This window comes from Taudactylus pleione, unplaced genomic scaffold (assembly GCF_031769625.1).
Source record: "Taudactylus pleione unplaced genomic scaffold, aTauple2 ptg001573l, whole genome shotgun sequence".
Taxonomy (NCBI): domain Eukaryota; kingdom Metazoa; phylum Chordata; class Amphibia; order Anura; family Myobatrachidae; genus Taudactylus; species Taudactylus pleione.
Window position 1 is genome coordinate 6,623,843 of NW_028285970.1, and position 14,135 is coordinate 6,637,977.

The window sequence follows — 14,135 nt, forward strand, 5'->3', positions numbered from 1 at the left end:
AGTGCATTAACTTGTCTGGACCAAGGAGGAAAAAGTTCTGATCACAAAATATGAAGTCTGGTCATGAAGTGGTTAAGGGGGTAAATATAGGGAAAGAAACAGAATTTATAGAATAGAAAAAGTACATACAGGTTGAGTCTCCCACGTCCAAATATTCCAAAATACTGATTTTTTTTAGCGTGACTGAGATACTGTAGTGACACCTTTTGCTTTCTTATGGTTCAATGCACACAAACTTTGTTTGATACACAAAATTTTTAACAATATTATATAAAATTATGTTCAGACTGTGTGTATAAGGTGTATATGAAACATAAATGAATTTCATGTAAATACACAAACTTTGATGCATAAAATTATTACAAATATTGTATAAAATGACCTTCAGGTTGTGGGCCTGATTCAGACTTGGGAATAGAGAGAGATATTTCTCTCAACTGATCTTCTTGGTGAAACCATGCCGCACTGCAGGTGTGGTAGATTTAATATGTGCAGAGAGATTTAGATTTGGGAGGAGTGTTTCCAAACTGACATCTAAATTGTAGAGTAATAATAAAGGTGTGCAGTATTTGTGGGCTACATGCAAAAGCAGCCAGTATTTACCCCACATGTAAAATAATTTATGTATTTACATCCCTTGCATTGCATTATGGTTTGTTCAAGTTCACAGTTGAGAGAGCTATCTCACTGTATTCAAAGTCTGAATCAAGCTCTGTGTGTATAAGGGAATTGGTATATTGTATAAAACTTAGCTTCAGGCTGTGTGTATAAGGGAATCGGTATGACTTAGAACCGGTGGGTCAAATCCCAACGCCGGAAGACCAGCAACAGCAGATCCCGACAGGTACGTTTTTTTCATTATCCCCAACCCTTCCCCCCCCCCCCCCCAACCCTCCTTTAGGGGTGCCTAAACCTATTCCCCCTCCCCGCACCCTAAACCTAACCTCCCCCCGGGGGTGCCTAACCCTAACCCCCCCCTTCCCATAGCCTGACCCTATCCCTCCCAGGGGGATGCCTAACCCTTAGTTTCCACCTGGGAGCCCCTAACCTAAATGCAGCTGTCTGCACCCGCTGCCTGGCTTACCTTCATTCGGTGTGCCAGGCATTGGAATTTTGGCGGGTGAATAATGATAGGCGTCGGGATTTCAACGCCTATCATTAATCCCATGCGGGTTTTGACAATCTGGAGGCCGGCGGTCGGCATTTTGACCGCCGACTTCCTGACTACATACTGTGTATAAGAAACATAAATATATTTCATTAAGGCATGCAAATATTCCAAAATACGTAGAAATCCCATATCCAAAATACTTTTGATTTTATGTTTGAAATAAGTAGAAAACTGTTCAAGTACATTGTTTGCAAGTCTTCAAAAAAATTCTAGGGAATATGTTGTGTAGTAATTACCCATGCACACCCAGATACATTACTTGTCTAATGTCGAAGGAAGTGGTGATATGTCCAAACATTTGTTAATTATTTGGCCCTAATGGTATCTACTACACCTGTGTTCTTTAGTACAGGTTGAGTCTCCCATATCCAAATATTCCGAAATACAGAATATTCCAAATTAATGATTTTTTGACTGAGATAGTGAATCCTTTGCTTTCTGATGGTTTGATGTACACAAACTTTGTTTAAAGCACAAAATTATTAAAAATATTGTTTAAAATTACCTTCAGGCTGTGTGTATAAGGTGTATTGAAACATAAATGAATTTGATGTAAATATACAAATTTTGTTTGATGCACAAAACTATTAAAAATATTGTATCAAATGACGTGCAGGCTGTGTGTATAGGGTGTATATAAACATAAATGCATTCTGTGTGTAGATTTTGGTCCCATTCCCAAGATATTTCATTATGGTATGCAAATAGTCCAAAATACGGAATATTCCGATATCCAAAATTATAGATTTACATGGCCCCAAGGATTTTTTATATGGGAGACTCAACCTGTACTTAAGTTAAAAAATAAAGCGCTCTATAAATAGAAATGTTTTATTGAGTTTTCAAGAACATATGTAAGAGAGAGGAGAGGGCATCTGCCTGCTTCTGTAACGTACTACAAAATGTTGTCATATCAGTAAAGAATAAAATCAAGAAAAGCAAAACTGATAGGAGAGTGTCGAACAGCCCTGGCAGGAGCACCACAAAGGGGATCATCACATGTTCCAGCAACTAACATAGAGGCAGGTGAGGAGGAAATGAAAACTTATCCTCCCACGCCTTCTAACATAGCTATGTTTGTCCATATCAATACCTTAAGCCTTTTCATTTATCACAAGACCTTTTGTCCTCAACACAATTAATATTTACTATAGATGTTCTCCAAGATCTCACAGTCAACAACTTGGCAGCTAATAATAATAAATGAGCTCAGGTGAGGTTTGGCAAATATTATATTGTTTTATTCAAAAATACGTATCTTAATTTTGAATTACTGAGTCAGTCACACAATATAGTTCCAATATCGTATAATACGACTATCAGATGTGAAGGTGTCCTCTGATTACAGCCCCTTAGACACAGAGGAGATGCCCACATTGTAGAAAAATAATATAGAAGGGTCCTGGTGTAATGATACAGTAATAGACCATTATTACAATTTCCCCATATTTTAGAACACTCACACCACAATCTGCTTTTCAAATAGATCTAAAGTTTAACTTGTCTATATATAAAGTACATAGTGCTTTTCTGGTACTTGACTCATACAGTAGGCCCGTATTCAATTAGTTTCGCACCCGCAATACTTTTTTGCATGCCATACTTTTCACCGACTTCTCTTGTTTTAGCTGTGGAAACTTATCGTGCTTGCCCCCGCTATTCACCGTATTCAGTTCCAAAGGATGTGAAAACGGAACCCGGCGAAACTTAAACAGGCAAAAAGTGCTGTACAAAATGGGGAAATCAGCCTGACACCTCCCAAAAGATGCACTAACATTGGGGATCAATATAGATGTCCCCGAATAGCCCTAATTAAGCTATTTGGGGTACTTAAGTAGTGTCAATTGCTAGTATTTAGCATCTTTGAACAAATGGTGAAGAATAGCATTTTGCTGGGTTTTTTGGAGGAAATAAGTAGTCCTGTCAGATTTGGGGTACTTGAAAATGGGTGCAAGCATGGTTTAAAGTCGCTAAAGTGACGTTTTAGAAATCGTAAAAAACCGACCTGAAGTATGAACCTGCAATCCAAAAAACACCTCTCCCATACTTGCAGACCCCCCAAAAGTCTATTTCGCTAGTGTAAACGTTTGTACCCTGACTTTGTACTTTTTCACCCCCATTTTCAAAGTCATTTGTTGGGGAGTTCCTCTCTTTTTTGGGTTTTTTTTTTGACGCAGTTATCCTTTGCGGGGCTGTCCCAAGAGTGCTGAGTGGCTTCCCCACCTTTGCACCCCAAAACCGCAATTCTGCACTTTTTTCCGCCTATGGAATATCAATTCAGAGGCAAATCTTTTTCGCCTATTACATTGTATTTACTTTCCACGTACATGAATTGTCTTTGCAATTGAATACGGCGATACGTTTCCGCGATACGTTTCCGCGTATTCCGACTTTTCGCCGCTAATTGAATACAGCCCAAATTGAATACAGCCCATATTTTGCTTGTAGACAGTTTGAGCAGCCAAGTCAGTCTCCCTAGAATATAAATGTGTTAGCTATATTTTGTAAAATGTGTAATTATCTGTGTAGTTCTTAGATGGGAATACATGTTGGTAGCTGCTCAGTCACTTCAGTAATATCATTCAGGTGCTTGAAAGTTCTTAGATGGGGAATTATTTCATTTTTGTTTGTGTCTTTACAAATTGTAAAACCTTTGCAATTAACAGACATATTGTTTAAATTGGAAAAAGGTACCTTAATATAGAGGTGACCTAATCAATACATATTGTGACAAAAAAACACTGGAAAGGCTATCAAGGGGATATATATATATATATATATATATATATATATATATGCCTAAGGTTTTTAGCTTCTGTCTGGTAGGCAAAAGCTAATCAGCAGCATTGATATCTGAGAGGGTGATGAAGGATGTGTCAGTCTCTCACTGCCTTGGGAACAAGTCAGGGACCTGTTGATAGAGACTTTGACACTGTGATTACTGCGCTAAAGACTTCTATTTTGTGAGAGGGACGTTAGGTCCTTCCACTATGAGAGAGGAAATAAATTTATTTAGAGCCAGACAGTACAGGATTTACTTTTATGTTTTATTTATGTGCTGCTAATAAAACTAGCTGCGGATACTTAAACCAAGTTCCTGGGCTGCTGCATGAGAAGTGTAACCGTTTACCCCCAGGATTCTGCAACCTTATCCTGATCTTTCCACAATATAAATATACTCATTATCAAGACAATATTATCTAACAAGGGGATTGACAGCTTCTTCACAGGGATTCTGTTTCATCTTCTTTGGATCTGGATATAACAATAGGTTGAACTTAACTCTTCCTAACTTAACCCTACTACCTATGTTACTGTATTGGTGACATGCACGCCATTTATATTTCATTTGGTCCATAGTCACATGAAAGTTGTAGAAACCATAATGGAAAAAATAGTATAGTACTGTATATGGGTGTTTTTTTTCTTCATGTTGTTTGCTTTATCCTATATTGTTATGATAAATAAATACTGAAGCTCTATTGATACTGGCATACATGAGCCTGATTCCAAGATTTACGCTAATGCAATCGAAACCGCATTCTCTTATGGATCGCAGTTGTTAAAATATGCTAATGCCTTCCAAAGCTTAGCCGAGCATATGGACACCCACAGCTGCCTTCTCATATCCGCCTGATGACGTACAACAGCGTAAACATCGGTAACATCAACGCAGATCGGGCAGCCACACAGCTTGTAAGTCATGTCTGACCCTCCTCAAATACTGTGGCTCTCCTGACACTCGGAGAGCTCTCATGCTGTGAAGGAGATCACAAAAGCTAATTTATGCACACCATCAAATAGAGTTTAAATGGTCCTGACAAGCCTCCGTTTGCCTACCCCTCCTTACCTCCCCAAACGCTGACTACCTGTCACTGACTTTGCGAGCAAATCCTTTGTGCGAGCTTTATCGCAATACAATCGCTGCGCCTGCACAATGTTAAACAATAACTCAATCTGCGTAAATGTCTGCTTTGCGTAAGTCTAGAAATCAGGCCCCATGTCATACTTGTCTACTCTCCCAGAATGGCCAGGAGGCTCCAGGCCACCTGGAAAAGAGGGCAAGTCTTCTGGCCAACTGCCTACCACTGGCCCCCTCTGCATAATCACACAAACATCCCTGCAGTGGAGGAGGTGGGGTGATGACGTGATTTGCTCTGAATCGCATCATCGTGGCCCTGCCCTCTGCTTCACAATGCCAGTAATCACGCATGATGATGCGATTGTGTGGTCACGTCCCCAATGAAGCATCATATCCTCACCACACCCCCTTATGCTCTGCCATGCCCCCCTGCTATGCCGACCTGACTGCCCTCTCCCCTCAGCCAGAATGTCGGCAAGCATGCCCCATGTGTAAATTTGTTGCTCACCCTTTCCCTGTAAAAATGCATATACACGATTTTATGTATTCTGAGAATTAACTAAAAAAGTATTTGGAATGCAAAGAAAAAAATTCAAATAGCATAAAGGCTGTTAAATATTTTTAAATGACCTTTGTAAAACATGTCATGATTGATATTCTTGCAACGTGTAATACTGTAATTTGTGGTTACAGTGTAGTTTTCTTAAAATGTGTTTGTCTCTCTGATAGCTCTCTCTTTGGAATAAATTGGATTTATGCTATTCTATAGTTTCTAATCGTCATGTTAAATATGAGATAATCTCTCTCTACTAGGTGGTTTAGCTGGAGCAGCCTCCCGGATCACGAGTGCAATGGCCAAAGGCGTAGCGGCTATTACCATGGATGAGGAGTATCAACAGAAGAGGAGAGAAGCCATGAACAAACAGCCAAGTGGTATCAAAGAAGGACTTACACGTGGGGGAAAAGGCCTCGTATCTGTAAGGGACATTTTGGAATGTGTGTGACTGTTTGTGAGAATGAAAGATCCTTTTTTAATAGTAATCTTATGATATTTATTTTCCTAATGATGAACAATGTATTATTGTGTGTCAGGAAATCTTACCTGTAATTGTTGGCTGATTTTCTTTGCTCACCAGATTTCCTGTCCTTAGATGTACAGAAAAATACTACAGTTATAGCCAGAATATGACTGGCAACAGAAATCAGTAGCTGGACATTGTACTTAACGCTGCCTGCCACAAATATGAATGCAAACATCTCAAAATCTGTACGAGCAGTGTATTTATTTCTAAGGGACAACTTCCTTCTATACTGCAGAGAGCAAGGACCTAGCTCTGTGACTTGTGCTATGGCCACATAGAGCATGCCACGAAAAGTCTCTTTAACTTAAACCGACACTATACATAACGTGGCCAGTTTTTAGTTATTTTACACGACCATGTCTCTCCTCAGCTTATGTATGTGACAGTGGAAGGAAATCACAGACTGAGCGTTAGATAATGGAAAGTGCAGGGTTCCCCAGCAGCAGTGTAATGGTGCCTGTCAAACTGATGTGGCAAGAATGTTGGGTCAAACACACACATACTTTATATGGTATTCAGATGGTGTCCAATTTGTTTTGTGTTTCTTAAGTTTTTTTTATTGCAGAAATTAATTGAAATTGTCTTTTATGATAAGGGCTCTAGTTTGTCATACTACATATGAAACCACTCTGATAAGTGCTAACTGGAGCTACTTGGTCCATTCACATGGCAGTGTTGGTTGGTTTAGTATAGAAAAGTGTGCTCCCCCCACTCCCAAAAAAAGATTTTTTTTTTATTTCCTTGCTTCCTTGAAAGTAAACCCTTGCTTACATGTAGAAAGAGCACAGGGGGGCACATATATGTTGCACTTATTCCACCCAAAATATATCCATCTGCATACCAGAGGGGAATTAACTCTTGTTGGTAATTAACTTGCCACCTCAGCAAGTACTACACAGGAGAACAGAGACTGTTTACAGGAAGAGTGATAGATTAAATGGATACAATTCTAGTAAAGGTTCATTATTAAAATGTATAAATTGTACCTGCACGTTACCAGTAAGTGAATATATGATTATAGAAAACTATGTTTGTACATAATACCTTTTATGTAAGTTACCTGTCTCACATTGACCTTTATTTCTGAAGTCTGTTTAGTATCTGTCACTTATGGAAGGTATGTGTCAACAACGTTCTATGAAAGTGAATCACTATTTCTCTTCTTTCTCCAGGGCTTTGTCAGTGGTATAACTGGGATTGTTACGAAGCCAATTAAAGGTATAGTCAGATATTCTGCTGATGTGACAGTGTTCTGAGTATTTTGTTGTATGTGTGTGTGTGTGTGCACGTGTGCCAAGATCTCTAACTATCACACAATGTATTTGTTAGGAGCTCAGAAAGAAGGAGCAGCTGGATTTTTTAAAGGCATTGGTAAAGGATTAGTGGGAGCTGTCACTAGGCCAACTGGAGGCATCATAGACATGGCCAGCAGCACGTTTCAGGGCATTAAGAGGTAAATCTGTTGCATACAGTGCTTTCTTTAATTCAATATGTACATACTAGCTGCTCGCCTGTTTGTACTTTTGTTGTAAGTAGTTGCTCAGGTGAAAAAGATTTTGAGCAAATTAACACCACACAATCGTACCTGTCGGGTTGGGTACGGGATCCCGACGATCATGATGCCAACGATCAGAATACAGACAGTGGCATCCCGACAGTCAAAACCCCAACAGATCTATGTAAGTATTCTAACCCTCCCGTCCTGCAGTCTAACCCTCCCCTCTCACAGCCTAATCCTCCCCTCCCGCAGCCCAACCCTAATATTTCTCCTAGTGCCTAACCCTAAACCTACAGTAACTCTAAGCATCCTCCTAACCCTAATGCTTACCACCAGAATGTGTCGGGATTCTGATCATCGGGATGCCGCTGTCGGTATTGTGACCGTCGGCATTCTGACCACCAGAATCCTGACTACATCCCTCTGCCAGCCTTCACCTATAGAAAACATCCGAAAGATATCAGTGGTGATAATCAATCAAATGAATGATCCTTTGTTGGTTGTAGTAACGTTTGTAGTTATTTACTTCTTAAACATGATTCATTAAAAAAAAATTATTCTATATTGTCAACAATGATTTATTACAGCTCTGCGCAGTATTTTACAGCTTTAGGTCATCAAGAACCTGTGCTGCGACATGTACCCTCCAGTCAACTCAGTGGAGAGCTAATCTTTCTTTTCACTTTTTCCACAGCGCCACAGTCACTTCAGAGGAGGTAGAGAGTCTGCGCCCCCCACGATTTATACATGAAGATGGAGTAATACGGCCGTACAAGTTGAGAGAAGGTGCTGGCAGCCAAATGCTACAGGTGATGGCAACGGAATTATAGAGTCCATAATCCTTATCAAGATGCAGAAATAGATGAAATGCTCTAGAGAATACTGGTTTATAAGTACAAAGTATAAATGCTGGGATAAAAATACAGTCAGAAAAATGATAATCGAAAATGCAAATTTATGAATTTAATTTTTTTAATTTTTTTTAAATTCTGAGGTCTCACACGCCATGTGATCTACAATAATAACTATAAAGAGGTTGGGTACGGGATGCTGGCGCTCAGGATCCCGGCAGTCAGAATCCCAATGCTGGCTTACTCACCACTGCCTAAACCTTATCTCCCCCCTAGTGCCTAAACCTAACCTCCTCCGCACCCTAAAAACCCTCCCCCTTTAGTGCCTAACCCCAGTACTTACCGTCGGGGTGCCGGCGCTAGGATTCTAAGAGGTGTCTGGATTCCGGCACCTGCATTCTAAGTGCTGGCATCTCGACTGTCAGTATTTGACTGCATCCCCTATAAAGGGGACTTTTTAGTACTTGTGGTCTGGAACCCATGCAGAAATGGTGTCTATAAAAAAGCTCTCTTGGGTCATCAATTGGATAGTACTAGCTGGGGAATGTCTGATCAGCCTGTATTCTATTCAACTAATTTTCATCTTACGTTTCCAGCCCTTCTCACAAACACTGCTACACCATGTTCTAAAACCTTGCCTTTATCTATTTTAACATTTTAAGTGTTTTGTTACAATTTATTTATTTTTTTTTAAATTTAATGTTTGATACAGGTTAAGAAAAAAAACATTAAACATGTTTTGCAACCTCCTCTTTCTAAATAAGACATTAATGGAAATCGTATACACAATATACGATTTCTTAGACGATATACCCATTTCCAACAGATCGGAACGTCATATCGTCAAAATCATCTAGTGTGTACCCATTATGTTGGCTGTTGCGCGCTCGCTCCCGTTTGGTCATCAGCCACATAGTCGGGTCATCCTTACCTGCAGCTCAGTCAGACGATGCTAATGACGACCCCATGCATGCGGCATGCGGCAAGGGCCGACATATCTGGTGGTCGGGCACCATATCATCGCATAATGTATACCGCTCTCCCAATATGTTGGCTTGTCGGCAGAGGGGGGTACACATATCGTATAGTGTGTACCCAGCTTTAGGTTAATGGTAGCAAACATTCTACCAGTCTTTTTTAGCTATAACACTTTAACCATTGGGTGGCGTTATTCTTTTGAATGGAAAAGGATGATCAATTTATGGTGAACCTTTCAGCTGAATGCTCATCATCAGCCCAGAAAAGAATTGGTATGTGAGTCTTCAATTTTATAGTCTACCCATCATTTTTATAGTGTACCCATCATTTTTATAGTGTACTTATCATTTTTATAGTGTACCCATCATTTTTATAGTGTACTTGTCATTTTTAAAAAAATTATTTGGCAGATAGCACTATACTGTTTGAAAGTGCACTTTTTAGTGTGGGGAAATATTGTATTGAATACTGTATTCTATGCAGTCATGTTTAATTTCAGAACTATGCTAAATGAAATGAAAGCACCAGCACCACTCAAGTTTAATCATTATTTATGTATTTTTCTTGTATTACTGGTTGTTTATATGCATGTTTTAAGTTTTACTCTACACCCTCGTGGACAGGGAGTGTAAGGAGGAGGTTCATGTCTGGGAGCAGCATTGTGTTCATAACATAACGTGTCTTGGACTTGCCACTTTATTTAGTAAAGGGGCCTATGCATTAGCAGATCTTTCTGAAAGACAAAAGATTTATCTTTTGAAAATTCCTGGGGTTGCTGTGACAGATATCAGTCATGTACATGACAGATTTTTGCAAACGACGAACGATATTGCATGACATCATTCTGGGAGTGGATTTTTTTTTTTATGTTTCTATTCATTTTCATTAAAAATATCGTTTGACGTTCGTCGTTTACCGCGACAGATATTTCTAATATCTGTCAGTGATAAACGATAATTGACCAACATGTTGGAGAGACAAAAGACCCAATTTGTCAGCCGCGGGAGTGCGCATTTTTATCGTCAGAGCCTATCCATTAGCAGATAAATTGAACGACTGAACGATAAATCGTTCATCGTTCAAATTTACCTGCTAATGAATAGGCCCCTTTACAGTTTGTGGCTGTCATATTATTAATACTATGAATGTCTTCTCTATTTGTTAGAAAAAGTCCCCTGAAAACACAGTTTACATCACAAAATTGCAGTATGTAATAATAGCAGAAACTTACAATATTGCATTTTGTATCTTACTTTGAATGTACTCACTATTTGTTTCCTCATGTATAGTTCATGGTCAATGCATTTATTTTATTTTTTTACTTTTTATTTTAGTGTATATCGTCTATTCATGTTTCATATAGTCTTCTAAGCATCCATTGTTGTCCACAAACATAGTAATGTGCCATTAATGCATATGTTCAGACTATTTTATTTGATTTTTGTTTGATTTCTAAATACTTGTATTTTAAAAATAAATTCATTATTTGAAACCATTTGACTTTGTTATTGTTTTCTGCCATAAGTTTTTTGTATTATATTTTAATTTTTTTAATTCCATAGAATAAGTAACTCACACTCCGTTTGTCTTGTAAGTTGTAATATGCTTTTATTTTTATTGTCTTATGTGCAGATAATCATCATACAGATATGAACCTAAATGTTTATCGGCATACGTGTAAATATCTTTTTGGGGTCTTCTCCTGTTCCCATGCTGACATCTGCTAATGGTCGTCAGTTTGAATAGTAATTGATTGGTGGGCTGAATATTATATATTCCTACACATCCTCCTACATTTTCTTAATATTCATGTACTGTATGTTCATTGTGTAACATTGCAATGTGTGTGTATTCTACACAGTGATCCTAAGTTGCTGCTCACAACGTGTACAAACAGGGCCGGATTAAGGGGGGGGGCGGCGGGTGGTCGTCCCGGGACCCCCACACAGAAGGGCCCCCACCACTAGCATGCGCAGGGGAGGGGGGTTCTGAGTACTTAGTATAAGAGTTAGCGTGTATGCATGTGTATACTGTATATGTGCGTTAGTGTGTATGTAATATATAACATATACGTTTACTATATATATATATATATATATATATATATATATATATATATATATAATATTATTTTATTTTATTTTTTATTTTTTTTCTTCTTCAAGGTCCATAGGGTTGACTTTGGGGTATAGCTGCATCTGGATGCCCGAGCACCACGCAGTTAAAGCTTTATCTCCCAGGATGCACTGGGTCCATCCTCTATACCCTGCCCCTGAGCCACAGGCACCTCAGTTTAAGTTGGTGCCCGGCCGGAGTCAGGTCACCGTTTGCGCAGGAGGGCTGATTAACAGGCCCTAAGCTTTATTTTATTTTATGAGTTTTTAATTTTTCTTTTATTTTTAAAACTCTTCAGAGCAGCAGCGTCGGACTGTCCATTGGACGTCCAAGCTGCCGCTCCTACACCCCGCCAGCGTCGCGACGCCAGTACAGATCTGGGGATCATGGATCCCAGGCTCTGTGGGATCCCTAGACTGCTGCCCGATCGACAGGGAACAGGTAAGATCGCGGGTTCGGGTGTCTGCAGTCTCTTGCCTCCGGTCTCTGGGGACAGATCGGAGGTGCTGGTAGTAGCGGCAGCCCCCCCCCCCCCCTCTCCTGAGGCATACCCTGCGCGTCCACTAGACCACCAGGGCTTACATGCGGCAAACGGGAGCCGGCATCCCGGGGGTTAATAGCCGGCCAGGGGAGGTCGGCTTCCCTGTTTAGCGGCTCCTCCCCTCATCTCAGCGCTCCTTTCCGCTCGGGTCTGGCGTCGCTGAGCTGCGCTCCTTCTTCGGCCACTCCCCCTCTGAGATCTCCAGTGGCCATCTTCTCCAAGGTAGCGCAGATCTCTCAGGCATCGCGTGGATCGGTCCCCCTGTGTACCTCTCCCCTGCTAGGACAGCGTACACAGCACTATAGCCCTCACAGACACTGGATCTGGGCAGGTTGATGGTAGTGACAAGGTGCAGTGAGTATTACTTTCTGCATTGTATGTGACTTTTGCTAGTGCTGACTGTTTGTGCTTTATTTCTAAATAATGTTAGTCTATACCTATCCCTTTCCTTCTCCTACAGCCCTGACAGGTGTGTGTGGGAAGGGCTTTTCTCTGATCTCACTTATATAAATTCAAGTATTTTTGAGGGTTGTCACATACAATTGCGTGCTACACGGTACCATATCTGTGGACCTGTGTGTTGCATGCCTGTGGGTTCGGCAGGAGTGAGCCACTGGACTTTCCAATAGTTTTAATATATAGGTGTGTGTGTGTATATATAATATATATATATATATATATATTTATAGATTTATATATATATATATAATTAATTTAGTCAGAAAGTTGAGCTCTCCGCGGCTCCCACTCTGTTCTCCTGCAGGCGCTGCGTCGCAGGGGTCAATAAGGAGGATTTATCACAGGATGGGCTGAGTGTGAGGTGCCATCAGTTACCTGGTCCCTCCAACCCCCCAACTACAGGACAGGACCCTCCTTTGGCGGTGTTTTCTCAGATGCTGGCCTCCATCGCGGATCGCCCTGCAGTCCCAGCTGTTTTCCCCCATATATGGGGGTAACCCAACCAGCCATCCTCCCGTCGCAAGGTATACCGCAATTATTGCAGTCTTTCCCTGGGCCTCAGACTGTTAGTCCATATACGGGGTTACCAATAGATATACAGTCTCCTCCGGTGACTCAGCAGTCTGTCATTCCCTTTCACGGACTCCCTCATGCGGGTCAACCACCTTGGGTGGATGTGTTCTCTAGTTCAGTCCAGAGTTAGGCAGCTTCATCTTCTGCCTTTCAAACTATGCTACGGAGTGACAAGCCTCAGAAGGTGTCTAAACACCCTGTTATGTCATCCCAGTCTACGCAACTGTCAGACTCGGATGCGTCCTCTAATGATGGGGAATTGCCTGAGGACACTGACTCTGATTCCCCTGTCCGGGAAGTAGAAACTAAATCTTCTATTAATGTGCCGGCATTGGTAAGGGCGGTGCGATCCATTCTTGATATAGAGGATGACACACCGGCCCCTAAATCCAAATACCCGAATTTCAAACAGGCAAAAGTGACTTCAGCAGTTTTTCATCTCTGACCAGCTGACTGATCATATGGTGGAGGCCTGGTAGTCGCCTAGTAAGAGGGAACAGCCGCGGAAACTAGCGTCTAGTTATCAGTTTTATGCAGGTCATTGCAAAAAGTGGGAAATTCCGCCTGCGATGGATTCTCATGTTACTCGCTTAATCAAGAGTGCTACCTTGCCTATGCCTTCCATTTCATCCCTAAAGGACCCCACTGACAGGAAAGTGGAGACTTGTTTGAAATCAATCTGTTCTCCATCAGGGGCTGTAGCCCATCCGTCCATTGGCTATCTCCTGGGTGGCTAAAGCCATTAAGAGCTGGACCAATGTGCTGGAAGATACCTTTCCTGAGGAAGCTCCTGAGGTTCAGAGAGCTTTAGTGGTACAGATGAGAGATGCCGCTTCCTATATTGGTGAGGCAGCTTTGGATGCCAGTCTTCTGACTTCCAGAGTCTTGGCCGCAGCTGTCTGCTCGCCGTTCTTTGTGGTTACGTTCTTGGAGAGCGGATGAGGAGATATTGTTTGGCCCAGACCTGGACACAATTGTAAACACCCTGGCAAAGTCTAAGTCAGC

The 14,135-nt window shown here is 41.0% G+C and overlaps 1 protein-coding gene across 1 annotated transcript in view; it reads left to right on the forward strand.

Annotated features, from left to right (window-relative positions):
• Positions 1-14,135, forward strand: part of VPS13A (vacuolar protein sorting 13 homolog A) — a 314,889-nt gene that overhangs the window by 269,043 nt on the left and 31,711 nt on the right. The window contains 4 exon segments of the mRNA XM_088464073.1: positions 5,847-6,010; positions 7,288-7,333; positions 7,445-7,568; positions 8,308-8,422. Coding sequence (XP_088320199.1) covers positions 5,847-6,010; positions 7,288-7,333; positions 7,445-7,568; positions 8,308-8,422 — 449 coding nt within the window.